The following is a 14,610-nucleotide window of genomic DNA, read 5'->3' as shown; positions in this document are numbered from 1 at the left end:
CCCGGTTCCTAACAGGCCGTGCAGACCAGTACCGGTCCGTGGCCTAGGCGTTGGGGGCCCCCGATCTAAGGCACAGAACTGATCTTACAGTTGCCTTGTGAATAGTGCCCGTTCAGGGTAGATTTGACTTCTCAGTGGGGCATGAATGGATCGCCATGATTTGGCCCTCCCCATTCCAGCATCTCAAGCCCTTTCTCCTGCACATGATCTGCTATGGTGGTACTAATCTACTTGTACTTCTTCATGCATCACAGCTTTTCCTCATCTGTGGGATTTTCCACATGTGCCTTTTATGTGGTTTTTTTTTTTTTGGTTCTTCAAAATGCAACTCAAACGTCTCCCCCTGACAGCTCCCCTTTCTCCACTCTGCCCCATGTTTCAGGCCACAACTGCCGTAGTACTTTGTGTACATAATTGTGATGCAGTCTTGTCTGCTCTCATGGGTCCCTGAGGATGGGTGCCCTGACTTCCCATTGTCCTATCCTGGGACATTGCTATTCAAAACAGAACCATTAGGTCCTATTTTTTCTTTAACTAATTTGGTAGCCTAATGTTTACAATGAATTTATGACCATTACTAAAAACCTGCTTCTAAAGATTGTGCCTGATGAACCAGATGTCTGAATTTATTGTTAAAGTAAGCTTATATGCTTGCAAAGTGATTCACTTTAAAAGATTTTCTTTCTCATAGCTATAATGATCCAGCCTTTTATGAAGAATGCAAAATGGAATACCTGAAGGAAAGGGAAGAATTCAGAAAAACTGGAATTCCTACCAAGAAAAGGCTGCAGAAGCTTCCCACAAGCATGTAGGCAAATATTCAAATGATACTCAGTAACGCCAATGTTCATGGAAATCACAGTCACCTGAAATGGTGGACTCAAAGAAGTGTTTGCTTTATCCTTAATTATGGAAATAATTTTATCTGAAATAAAGTTTTTTTAAACTTCAAAGTTGAGTTTATTGAATGGCATAGGAATAAGAAGGGAAATGGGACATGGTTTGCCTGGGTTGTAATGGGGTTTTTCGTATAGAGAACAGCTATAGTTCTCTAACAGTGATACTGATTTTTAGGTTTCCACATGAATCTTACTCATCAATCTATAGACTAATCATGAGGCCAGAAGTAACTAAAGGAAAGCAGGAATGGACAGCCTTCAAAGGAGTTAATAACTTGGCAGTATAGCAGGACAGTCATGAACCTGGCTTCACCACTGAGGATTAACTGAGTAGGTAAGTAGAGTATGTAGGACGGAGTCTTGGACGTGGTAAATGTGCTTTCATGGTTATTAGTAGAAGTAAAGGCTTATTTGGAAACATAGATGAGGAGATAAGTGCTTATACATGAATTAGTTTTACTTACATCTTTAATAGAAAATTTCCTAAAATGTAGTGGCATTCCTTGACCTGTTAATTCTGCTACTGAAATTTTTTTTTTTTTTTTTTTTTTTTTTTGCGGTACACAGGCCTCTCACTGTTGTGGCCTCTCCCGTTGCAGAGCCCAGGCTCTGGACACACAGGCTCAGCGGCCATGGCTCACGGGCCCAGCCGCTCCATGGCATATGGGACCCTCCCGGACCGGGGCATGAACCCGCATCCCCTGCATCGGCAGGCAGACTCAACCATTGCGCTACTAGGGAAGCCCTGAAAGTATTTTAATCTTTTTAAGAGTCTTCTTTATAAGGATGACCATTTTGTAACATAGTAGTGGTTTCAGGAACTAGTGTAAAAAAATTTGTCCCGATATAATAATTTGATCCCAGGTTGAGCTTTTATATTAAAAGTTGCTCTTTTTTTCCTATGAGAGGTCACCATAGCCATTGCAACTAGTTTCCAGGTAAGTAAAATGTATATGTATTTACATAGTTTTTATTAAAATCACAAATAGAAATTCCTGCCTACTAGGACAAGATTTAACTTAGGCCCCAATCCCATGAAATAGATCTGAGATCGAGTTAAAAGCAAATAGGACCCTAAAGAACCATGCGATGTTCAAGTTCCACACTTCGCTCTTGAGTAGACCACTCAAAGGAACTACCTGACTCTTACTTGAAACCCAGAGAGACCACATTTTCCAGGTATACAGATCAAAAGGAGGGAGACAACAGGAGCAGACAAGCAAAGCAGATACAGCCACAGAGACCACACGGCATGGGGGTAAACAAGCCCACGCTCCTCTGGGGGCCTTTCGATATTGGTGCATTTCCTAGAGCACAGGAATTAGTTTGTTTTTAATGACTTCAGTGAAGAAAGGGCAAAATGGTTACTTTAAAAAGCTACTAAAAATATACAACTTGTGGTTATTTTATAATTTTAATTAAAATTAGAGGGGCCAGCTTCATTTTTATGTGGAAGAGATGTCACTTCCCCACAGGTGCTAGACAGACTAGGTTATAGAGTATAAAAATGTCCACTGCATGCATGGTACTCTGGGGAATCCGTCCCCGTCCACTCGGCTCTTCCTCTGGCTGGCACTCCTGCACCTCTGCTGACACTCTCCTGTTCGGTGACAGGCCACAGATCTTCTACCCATATGATCTGCCTTCTCCAGACAGCGCTTCTGCATGAGACCATGACTGTTTGCACAGGATTCAATCCTTTATAGTGCTTGAAGCCTGAACTCTCCCCTCTACTTTGGTTCTTGTGTTCCACAGAGGTACATCCCTGCTCTAGTTATGAATTAGGTTCCATTTTAGCAGAACCTGTTTCCTTTTAGAGAAGATGTAACTTCTATTTTAGCTAATGGGGAGGATTGAGAGGCTTTTGTTGTTGTTATCCGTGTTTTTATCACTCTGTTGAGTTATGGATGTGCTGAATTGGGTTATCCTTATAAAATTCTGGAGGTTAAAGAAATTTTCAAGGAAAGTCCTATGGAGCAAGCTTCAGCTAGTATGAAATAAGTCAACAAAATTTTCCATTGTAAATAAGCTACAGATGGGCCATTCCCTCACTTCTCTTTGAATGTTACCAATAACAGAAATGATCATAAAATACATTTAAAAATTTGACTGGGAAATTTTCTTTTGGTTACTCTTTCCTAAATAGTTTTACATCATTTGTTTAGCACTTTAAACTGTCAAGAACATCAACCACTGATTTTCTAGCATGCCTGTTCGATAGCTACCCTATTGTTTAGCTGCAAAAGCATTGTCTCCATTCAGAAGTTGGTTTAACAAGACAAATGTCTGTTACATGAATCAGATTAACAACCTATAATTAGTACATGACCCTGCAATATTTAGGCAAGGACAATATTTCCACTTCAATTTCAAACAAAAATAATTTATTTTAAGTAATGTCTTGGCATTGTTCAAAACATTAATCAAGCCATTATGTCATACGACTTATTTTCTTTACAAAGGAAAAATGCTCAATCTTGGTTTTAAAAAAGGCAAACCAGTAAGCTACATTAGAGATTAGATGTAATGTACAGCCTATGCAGCCACATGACAAATAGTTTCTGCTGCTTTGTTACTACACACGTAGTTGCTTCCTTCAGCTAAAGCCTGGAGTCTTGTATTTGTTTTTATGCATATTGGGTTTTGTTCTATTACTTGGCAGGAGATCGTACTCCCTCGAGTCAGCTGTGTTCATTGGTCAGAATAAATTCCAGCATCTGACACCAACTCCATTAATCACAGACAAGCTTGAATAAGTGAGTAAGATAATAGAAAGACAAATATCTGGTGAATGGTGAACACTGTTTATATATGTATGCTATTCAGTTAATGTAGAAGAGATCTGAAATATTCTTTTGAGTCCAAGGTGTTTGGAACTGTCTATCAAAAAGGATAAAGGCCTTCTACATGAAACGCTTTATCTCAGGCAAAAGATGTAGGAATGGAGACATATATTACTAATATCCTTAATACAACCACCCTGAAAGAATACAGAGAAATTTCCATATGAAGCCATCCTTGTTACTTGTTTATAAATGATAGGCTCTTAGAATCAAAGCGTTGGGGGACATTTCATGATTATACTATATCATATATCAATACAGCACAGAATTTGGTTTCTAGGATTATAATTTCTAATTAAAAACCACTTTCTCAATAAGTAAAATCATTACATTTCAAAACAAAGTTTAACCAGTTAATAAGCTGCTCTATATAACAAGCAGGTATAGACCCTTTGAAGAAAATGGCTTTATACAGTTACACACCCATTGGGATTTTCACTATAGCACTGAAGGACAGAGTAGACTGAAGCCTTTGTGATACTATTCCTACTTCTAACTGGATAACGTATATGACTGTAATTGTTTATTCACACACCACATGTTTTTGCAACTATTTCGTCACTTTTTTCAATTAAGACTTGAGGGATATACCAGGACAGAGTTGGCTTCAACGAGCAGATCATTTCAAGTCTTAAAATCCAAATTGTACTTTAAATTTTATCAACATTGTAATTAAAAAATGACTTTAAATCTTGTACTTTGAGACACTATAGCACATAGATGCAATAACCCAGATAATATTGGTCCACTGTAATTTCCTTATCCTTATGCATTATAAGGTCAGCAGAAATATAACCTGTCACACTGCCATTTTACTCCTTTATGCAACTTAAAGCAGCTTAACATGCTTTTTCTCTGATACAATAGTCTCCTTTATTTTTATGAGTTAGGCATTTCACATGCTTTGTAAAACTGTGTCTGAAAACTTTCAATTCCATTCTTCACGTGAGGGGCAGAATTGTACAATTATCATCAAAGGTAGAGTTGTCATTGTGAAACACCTTAGGTTTATTCATTAGTAACACATATCTGATTCTTAGCCAGAATATAGAGCTGGAGGGTGTTCTTTCATACTGAAAAATCAACTACATAATATGGTACATTATGTGCAAATGTAAATACTGAAGAACTCTGCAAAAGTTTAATCAAAATCTGCTTTCAGTTTGTTAATGATTTCCCAAGAAAACCACTGAGGGAGATACAGCAACCTCGTGAGAACATCATAAATCTCTTCATAATTAATTTTTATAATGGCAGTTTTGATTATGTTGATCCAAGTAATGCAGTGGTGGCAGGTTGGGTAAAGGCAAAAGTTTATTTTTAGTTTCCCCAAACGCTGTCTCACTTGATTTAGGAGGGCTTGGGAATACCCAAGAATTATCTTCCAGAGAATTTCTGCCATAAGAATTGTGTTCCTGAAAGTTTGTGCCATCATGAGGAATGGATCGCTCATGATCTGTCCATGACTGGAGAGCTGCTTTCTCTGATAAAACCTTTGCATCTCCTGGTAAAGGGGAAGACGTGGCATGACAAGGAGTTTTGCCGTTTGGTGAGAGAGGGGCCTGTCTTTTGTACGTTGCAGTAAAATTCGTTAAGTGCAGTTTTGTGCTGTCTTTCCCAAGGTCTTCCATGCATCCTGCTGGGGCGCAAGCTGAAAAGAAAGCACAGGCTAAGCATCAGCTGTCCTGGTATTTATGATCATAAAACAGTAAACAAACACTTATTAATTTGGTTGATTCTAGAACTGGAAATGACATTTCCAAGTTAGTGCGATCACTGCAGCAGTGTGACTTGAAGTTGACAGATGATCTCAGTTCTAATCCTGGATCTGCTGTTTACTGACAGGGTGACGCCTGACTGCTCCTGTCGCTTCTCTCGTCTGCAAAATGGACACAGGAATCTGGTCCTGCCCATATCATAGTGAACATGAGGAAATTCCTATTTTAAAAAGCTGGAAACCAATTCAGTTAAAATACAAGTAAAGACCCTGTTCCTGGCTCTTAACATGGCTGGAGAAGGCTTGCAGAATGTTTGTGTGTCAGTGGAGACTAAGAAAGCTGTTCTTAAGTTTTAATAATTTTGTTAGATATAATATTCCTTAGCTTAGTCAAATACGTTTTCCATAGGTGGTCCAAAAGTAAGTTTTTTCCAGAAATAACTACATTGTGAATTGGTGAGACCCAACTGAAATCTGTTATATATTAAAAGGCTTTTATGGATAAAACAATTTAAATTAAAAGCTATAAAATCATCTCATTTCTTGTCAAATATATATAATGGTAAATGTAAATTCTGCTATGGTCAAAAAAAGCAAAAAAAATGAGTTTAGTAACATGTAATGGCTTAGAAAACAGACCGCTCTCCAGCTGCTGTTCAGCCACAGATGACACAAAGCAAGGGTGTGCTTCCCTCCCTCTGCATTCCCTTTCCCCAGGCAGCAAAGACAAATTCCCCCTCAGCCCAAGATGGATACCAAGTGCAACCAAGGCCTGACTCTAGTTTTAAAGGAGAAAGAAACTAACCACATTAAAAAATAAGCTCATTGCCCCTTTTCTTGGGAGGAGGTGACAGTGCTCAGCTTCTGGACAGGGTGACATGTGGGTCTAGAGAAAAGGTGACCTGGGCTTATCTCTGTCCACTCTGCAAAGCACTCAGTTCTTGGTGGAGAGCGGTGGCCCCGGGCCTGGCACCGTCATAGGAAATGTGCTAGAAACTTATGGTTCAAAGCAGGCAAAGACTGATCATTCACCAGCTCAGAAGGGACACGACAATAAACATTTCCAAATGAGAAGAGAGCATTTCTCCTTAATTATTTTTTGGAAGTTCTGTTTAGTATATAAGAGGCACACTGAAAACTCACTGAAAAATTACTCCATGAGTCTCGTTTAAGAGAGGTCTTATTTCTACCATCAACTTATAGTTGTCTCATACGTAACCCTGGCCACTGGAAAACCTGAGGACAAAATGAACCGTAAACTAAGTTGGGGCATGCCAAAGCACCTTATTGTTTTGCCCAGTTCATAAGTAACTAACCCTAGAAACGGAAAGGTAATTCTGGATTTAGCTTTCTGTCCCAACATGCAACGTCCCCCGCCCCACAGGAAACATTCCTGAGGAGAACTATTTATAAAATCTCTTGTGCCCTCTTTAGGGATAATTTGAGGTGCAAATGACAATTTTAAATTAATGATTTTTTAAAAAATAAAAAGTCACATCTCATTCCTTTAAAAATAAAGCTTACAGCATTCAAATTTACATTATACAACTTTACAGGAATACAACCATAACATAATAAAAGATACAAATGCACTGATTTTTCTCAGTATAGAAATAGCTTTGGCAAAGTAGCCACTACTAGTTAACACAAAACTCAAGAAAAGGTTTAATCAGCCAAGCAGTTAAATATGAAAAGCAAAGCAATGAAAATTTTTGTTTGGTTGAAAGGGCTAAGTGAATAGCATCTAGTCTCTATTCAAAACGATCTATCCTTTAAGGAAAGAAAAATTAAGTTTACAGAAAATGAAAATAACCAAATAATGAATCAGAGTTCTCTCTTTAAAAACAATTTAAAGAGCTATATCTTTGGTGTATTCTGTAGCACTGGAATGAAAGTAGCTTTTGGTGTCTTGGTGTTTTTTGTTTTCTTTTTTTAATATATGAAGTAGTTGTGGTAAAAGGTCAACTAGAGCAAACTTAACACCTCAGCCTTGAACACATAAGCAACACTTGGCTGAGAAAAAAGCCACAAGGGGAAAAGAATACAGTACTGAAGAAACACACATCAGCAACACCTTTATGTGTGAAGTTGACCAGTATGAGGCTGAAGCCAGAGCAGAGAATGGGTGGCTGTGAACAGACTACATATACTTTGGCTTATCAAACTCATTTGATGAGATTTCGATAAGATACGACAGCAAATTGCTCTTTGGGCAGTTTGGCTGGAATCAGTGGTTTCCGGCAAACCCTGACTTGCCTTTCTTGATTGCAGTTGGGGTTTTCAGCTTTCTTAGCAGTTCAGCTTGTACTTGAGTCACCAGATGTAAATTAGACATTTCTCTCTTCAGTTCCCAGTATGCACTTTGCATATTATCACTGAAATACAGGGTTTTTTTTTAAAAAAAAATGTTAATGGTTATTCTCTGGAGAGAAGGGAATAACTTTAAAATAGAAATGAGCTTATCTGCATTTCTGCTCAAATTGTTGTGAAATAATACAAATTAAATAAACTTCATTCAATAATTAAAATATTTAAATAGAGCATTATAACAAGTGAAAAAATCTTATTCACAATAACACTGACCTAATTTTTATCAATTAACTGAACTATATTAAACAGAAGGGTATTATAAAAAAGTATTCTAACCAACAAGTTTAGTAGTTCTCAGGACTGAGATATTATGATAGCCTACGATGTGCAGTGGCGCTAATATATTTAATAGTAAGGAATATGGTCTTCACTTGCAAATCTGATCAAGAATAAAGTGATATTCATTCATGGATGGATTTTAAATTTGTATTTATCTTTTTATTATTCTGTTATGATGTTGTGAATTGAAATGCTATTATCAATTCTGAATGTACACCGAAGCCCACATTAAAATAAAATTTAGGTTTCATGCATTCCAGTCTTTTATGTTTGACTGGGCTGTCTCATATTGTTGGTTCTAAACCAATGTGACATGACAGCACAAGACATGAAGAGCCAGCTGATTTCCTGGTAAGGGAAAAGGAGCTGGAGAGAGGATTATATGAAACAGAAATAAAAACTTCACAAATACCTCTCATAATTAGAAGTATTTTACCTCAATTATCTGAGAAGTAATAAATCAGTTATTTTAAACCTAATTTTATTGTGTTTCATCTTCCATTAAGCGTTCTTACTTGGATATTCATGATTTTTTCTAGCTTCTTAGTTGCCAACTAAATAAATCAACATCTTCAACACATATATAAGAACAACTGATCTCATAATGTTCAAACAACTCCTACTGCCTCTTAAAGATATTAGTGTAATTTTAGTAATAATGAAATCAAATTAAACAAACATGTCACGTCATGCTTCAATTTTTGTCTAGCTATAAACAAAAACCTTTAAACAAACTACAAGGATAACACTCTTCATATCTAAATCTAATATTCTAATTATGAAAACAACAGATATATTCAAAAAGTTACTTTGAATTATGACATTCCTTTTTTGTCAAAATATTCCCATTCCACTCAGACTATAATTCTTTCAATAGAAGCAAGAGAATAAACTTTATACTGCTTTTGAGAAAAATCTACTTGTTTTAATCTGTTGTAACGTCATTTGTTAACCAGTAGTCTATTAAAAAACACAGGGATTTTTGCAGGTTTTTGATAGGTGTGAAATAATTACTTCACAAAAATTAGTTAACCACCTCTGCTTCGGCAGTCAACATCTGAGCCGTGTGCTACAATGAGTGTCTCACATAGGAACTGTCTGAAGTGTGAAGAGTCAGTGGTTCCTTGGTGCAATTCTGGGCATTCAGCATGCTTCCCAAAAAGAGTCACATTACGTAGCAGCTAAGTGTAAATACTGCACATGTGCTAATTCATGCAGTCATGATATGAATCATACAGATTAAAAACAGTGGCTTGAGATGGGTAAATCACTACCTGACTTGGAGAAAAGCGAATACAGTACTCAAGGCAGTGTTTGGATACTGGAATATCAAACATTTCATCATTCAAAATAGCTACCCATATAAAATAAGAGAAAATTATAATAGAGGTATTAATGCAGCACTAATACACATTTTCCAATTCAATTTAATGAAGACTGCTTATAAATTAGGTGACACCAAAAACTAGGTCATCTAGTTTAACATATGTCTAATCTTTTTGAAAAGTACAGATATAAAAAACTATTACTAAGTATAAGCTCTCCCTCTTGTGGATAACAAAGTAATGGCAGTTACTTTACACTTCACCCTTTATACTGAAGTGCTATAGTCTTCAAAGTGTGTTAAAATTTTTAAAATTCTACTTGAACAAATCATTGCTTAAGACTGGACAGTTGTCATCCACAGATCTTTAGCAGAGCTCCAGCTAACTTTTACTTATCCAAGTATTTTTGAGCCTATAAACTGTTCTCCTTCTACCTCCCACCAGCTGAGAATATAAATTAGTTAAGTTTTGCTTTAAATACCATACAAGCAAAATCCTAATGATATAGTTGTGTACAAAGAACTCACAAAGCTACTTGAACACTGAGATGCAACACCAAAGCACCCCAAATGAGAACCCTAAGAAATAAGACAGATGAGACAAAAAGATAACGGTGGTTGAGCATGTACTATGTGCTAGACCAGCCTCACCCCGTTCTCACACAAACGCAGCAGCCTGGGGGCTCACTTCACACACAAGGAAGCAGGTGCAGGAGAACTTCCTGACTCTAACAAGCTGCTGTTCAAAGCTGCCTTTTAGCTATCCAGTCCTGTGACTGCTGCCCTTTGTGGGTAACATTTTTCAAATCATCATAACCTTCAGCTTCATCATGTATTTACCAACTACTGACTTTCAACACAACCTTCTTCATCCCAGTATAAAATTCCACACCTCTAAATTTTAAATGTAATGAAACCTGCTTATCCACATCTCAAGAAGGGAGCACATGTGCAGCTTACATGGTAAAAATTGTGTAAAAGCTCAGTTTTCTTAATTGACACTGTACGTTCAACTCTTTAATACTGAAATGAATGTTCCTTGTATAAGAAAAATCTTTTTTTTTTTTTACTTCAGCCCTATTTGTCTTTAGCTTTTGAAAATTTACTGAATTATTACATTCCCCAGAGGAATTAAAACAAAAGTATGGGATAGTCTTAGCCAAGAATTAGAGACTTAAAAATGTATATCTTGACAACTGTGATTTCTTCAAACAAGCATCTTTCAAATATTTTTAATTGTAAGGCACAGCAAGCAATCATTTTACACTGCAACCCATATTCTGTTACGTTCTATTCTATTTCTTTTTTTTAAAATGCTTGTCTTAACTCACAAAATTTCATGATCAACTAAGGCAACACAGCACAGTGTGAAAAACACTAATGTAATCCCTATTTCCTAAACCAAGAATTTGCATCTGAAGAAGTTACCCAATACCTAGATCTGGCTTAAGAACCGAAGGCAACAACCTAAAGGTAACCCCAACTAGTACACTGGCAGGACATTGGCCAAGTTTCTGATGGGCAGGGCTGTTACTGTTAAATGATATTGTATACAATGAGGAACATTGTTCCCCTGACAATATGATGGAGGAATTGCAAAAAAGGAGGTGTTCCAAAAAAGGGAGTTTTCCAAATAACTGGAAAATAATCCTTAAAAATACCTAAACTTCTAGTTAATGGTTTTATGGAAACATTCCTATGTACTTTTCTCCTAATACAGTAAGCTTAATTTATCATCTGAATTGTTCCATTTAGAAGTGGATGATGTAACTTAAAGACTAATAAAACATAGGACTATAAACTGTAAATAGGTATAAATGATACGGTAAAGGAAAAACAAGATAAAATGCAGTCAGGAATGAGCCTAACATAAAAATACATGATATAGGGCTTCCCTGGTGGCACAGTGGTTGAGAATCCGCCTGCCGATGCAGGGGACGCAGGTTCGTGCCCCAGTCCGGGAAGATCCCACATGCTGCGGGGCGGCTGGGCCCGTGAGCCATGGCCACTGAGCCTGCGCGTCCGGAGCCTGTGCTCCGCAATGGGAGAGGCCACAGCAGTGAGAGGCCCGCGTACAGCAAAAAAAACCAAAAAACAAAAAACAGCATGATATAAAGTTTATCAAGGGTAAGCTACAAGTTTGGTTATTAGTTTGCTAGTTGCTAACCAGAAGAGGGAGAGCTAATCAGTTCTGCAATCCACACTGCTATGGGTTTGCAAACACAGAAATGTACTTCAGCACTGGGGAGCCATTAGGACCCACTTTAATTACACAGTTCTTTAACATACATACACTCTTAGACTGAACTTAATTCATTCTAAAATCTTTTTCTCTCAGTTGATACCCTGAATTGATACTGAGCTTTAGAGAATTCAAAACTGTACTTCAAAGCCACAATAACATAGTTCTCAGCCTCAGAAACCAGACTCATCTCTTGGGGCCTTCCTCCTCCTCCAAATCCTGGCCTAGAGATCCTTCACTATCTTTTTAGTTATATGATGCCTTCAAACACACATCTTTTTGGTGGGTGGTGGACAACTTTTCAAGTTATTCTCAAAAGAAGTGATCCAAATTATGTAACACTGCCCATGAATGGAAGCAGAAGCCCTGTTCTATACCATGTACTTCTTTTTTTTTTTTTTTTTTTTTTGTGGTACGCGGGCCTCTCACTGTTGTGGCCTCTCCCGTTGCGGAGCGCAGGCTCCGGACGCACAGGCTCAGCGGCCATGGCTCACGGGCCCAGCCGCTCCGCGGCATGTGGGATCTTCCCGGACCGGGGCACGAACCCGTATCCCCTGCATTGGCAGGCGGATGGATTCTCAACCACTGCGCCACCAGGGAAGCCCTATACCATGTACTTCTAATAAACTATTTATATAAGCCCTTTTATTTGACCTACTGATTCTAACATGCTTCTTTCCAAAAATGGTTTAAGAAGGCTTAGAAAAATGACAAATACAACAAAATTAATAAGGGGAAACCTAGGTTGACAGGAAGAAAGAAGGTAACTGACACAGAAGACAACTTAGAAAAATAATTCACATGGACGCTATACTAGACACATTTTTAAAAAAGGAAAAACTTCCTTGCTATATATTTAGATGAAAGTTGAAGGCATAAGTGAATTACTGTTTGAATGGCAGGGCTGAGTAGCTGCAATAGAGACTCTGGCCCATGACGCCTATAATATTTACTGCTGCCCTTTCACACAGGAAGAGGGGCTGCCCCTGGATCTGGAAGAGGGGCTGCACCATGTTTCCTCATACTGTTTTCCCCAACTGAGCGTTTCTCTCCATTAGATTTTTGATAGGAGGAATAGGTATGAGATAATTCAGTAAATTTTGGAAGCCAAACGAGCAAACAATGAAGTCAAATGAGTATGTTTCATTGGGTGGAAGTATCCATGGAGAGAGGGGATTCTAACATAACAGAACAAAAATTATCAGATAACACAATGCACTTATGTTACTTAAATAAAAATGATATATATATTTGAGAAAAACAAGGGCCGAAGTAACATACATGAACTCTGATAGCTACTTTTATTCTTACCCCAAGAGGATAGTTCTCTTAAAATTCATGTCATATCAAAGACTAAGGCTGTCCAAGTTTGCCCTTAAGACAAAGTGATATTGCTGTGTATGGAAATGCATAACTCTTCATGTAAAAATCAGGATTACAGAACACTTCACAACTAGCTCCCTAAAATCCTATCTAAAATATTACTGAATGTTCAAAAATTTTATCTAAGGCATCACAATATGCACCTTTCTACTGCTCAAGTTCAAGCCTATTAAGGAAGAGTTAAATATTTTTTATAAATACACTGTGATCAGAAATTAACATGCAGTACCCAAATAGTGTCAATCTGTTTTTAAGGTTAAATCGTAACAGAAATCTAAGTACTTATAAAAGTGGCCTACAGAATAATTATTATTGTAATATAATGTATTATTATTGAATGCTGAAGGATGTTCATACCTTGAAATGCTTAGTCTTTGGAGATCTCTGCTCTTCAGATTGTCTTCCTGAGATGGATACTGTCATTGTTTAAAAAACAGTTTAAAAGTTGTAATTGTTACCTTCTATTTATTCTCAATACTTTATTACCCTACACGTGCTTCAGCTTTTACAGAATACATCTGTAACTGTACAGCATAAAACCTAGTATCTTATATTCAATTTTAATGAAATAACTCCAAATCTATACCAGATATTTCTAAATCATTTCCAATTATTTAAAGTCATTAATGCTGTAATTTTCTTTTAAAAATACACTGCTCTCACATAAAAGACCATGGAGTCTTACAAAATGTATTTCTGATGATACCAATCTGAAATCTATATTTAAAAAAGGGTAACAAATTTATCAAATTACTGTTTCTTCAGGTATAGCTGAGTGAATTCCACCAGAAAATGGAAGTTTATTGGTATTTCACTTTTTGGTATTATTACAAAGAAGTACCAAAATTTAATAGGTTACTGTTTTAAAAGATTAACATAAGTTTCTTCTTTCCACAAGAAAATGACAGGGAAAGGACTTCATAAAGTCCTTATACACTTCCAAGTTTTAGTAGTTTAAGTTACAGATGACAAAAAGAACCTACAAAAGATATTTAAAAGTGGACTTAATACATTTAAGATAACTCTGTAAACACACTTGTTTGCAATGCATTCAATTCAGGGTCTATAACAAATAAAAATGACTACCAAAGGCACTAATTCTATTAGCAGAAATGGCCAGTATAAACTAACAAAACAAAATTTAACTTTACAATTTCTTATTTATATAATCTAAATGATATTTTTAAAAGTGGAACACTAAAAAGCCACAAAAGGACTTCATGAGTCCTCTGAGTTTGGAAGTGTAAAATATCAAAATGTCTACAGAAGTTAAAGTGTCTTTGATCTAACTGGTCAGAAAATACCAACTAAATACTGTAAATGATTTAGTTGCATCTCAGGGAGCCCTGTGGAGAGGGGAAACAGAACTGGCCCACAAGTCAGAGGAAGTCTGACCACTACCAAAGGACATAACCTTGGACATTTTCCTTTCCTGTTCCTCACAGGAAATGAAGGAATCAGATCAAGTCACTTTTAGTTTCTCTGTATAATTAATTAAAAATATACATTTTAATTAGTGTATACTTATACATATATGCACAATGGAAACCTTC

The 14,610-nt window shown here is 36.9% G+C and overlaps 2 protein-coding genes and 1 long non-coding RNA gene across 6 annotated transcripts in view; 2 read left to right on the top strand and 1 right to left on the bottom strand.

The window, feature by feature from the left end:
• CMC1 (C-X9-C motif containing 1) overlaps positions 1–953 on the top strand; it is a 79,068-nt gene extending 78,115 nt beyond the window's left edge. For all 4 annotated transcript variants that reach the window (XM_067005857.1, XM_067005856.1, XM_059077436.2 and 1 more), the window contains one exon: positions 692–953. In XM_067005857.1, the coding sequence (XP_066861958.1) occupies positions 692–812 (121 nt within the window). In that variant the 3' untranslated portion in view covers positions 813–953. The remainder of the gene's footprint in view (positions 1–691) is intronic.
• Positions 954–1,074: 121 nt separating this feature from the next.
• LOC136791996 (uncharacterized) lies at positions 1,075–6,476 on the top strand. The gene is made up of 3 exons (XR_010835019.1): positions 1,075–1,233; positions 1,467–3,655; positions 5,588–6,476. It is a non-coding gene; the product is annotated as an uncharacterized lncRNA (long non-coding RNA).
• AZI2 (5-azacytidine induced 2) overlaps positions 3,262–14,610 on the bottom strand; it is a 33,755-nt gene continuing 22,406 nt past the window's right edge. The window contains exons 6-8 of the mRNA XM_059077445.2: positions 13,415–13,473; positions 7,716–7,834; positions 3,262–5,393 (exon numbers count right to left, since the gene is read on the bottom strand). Coding sequence (XP_058933428.1) covers positions 4,981–5,393; positions 7,716–7,834; positions 13,415–13,473 — 591 coding nt within the window. The 3' untranslated portion in view covers positions 3,262–4,980. The remainder of the gene's footprint in view (positions 5,394–7,715; positions 7,835–13,414; positions 13,474–14,610) is intronic.

The sequence above is a fragment of the Kogia breviceps genome, chromosome 10 (genome assembly GCF_026419965.1).
Source record: "Kogia breviceps isolate mKogBre1 chromosome 10, mKogBre1 haplotype 1, whole genome shotgun sequence".
In the NCBI taxonomy this organism is placed as follows: Eukaryota; Metazoa; Chordata; class Mammalia; order Artiodactyla; family Physeteridae; genus Kogia; species Kogia breviceps.
The sequence above is the reverse complement of the archived record's forward strand: the minus strand, read 5'-3'. Positions and strand labels throughout refer to the sequence as shown.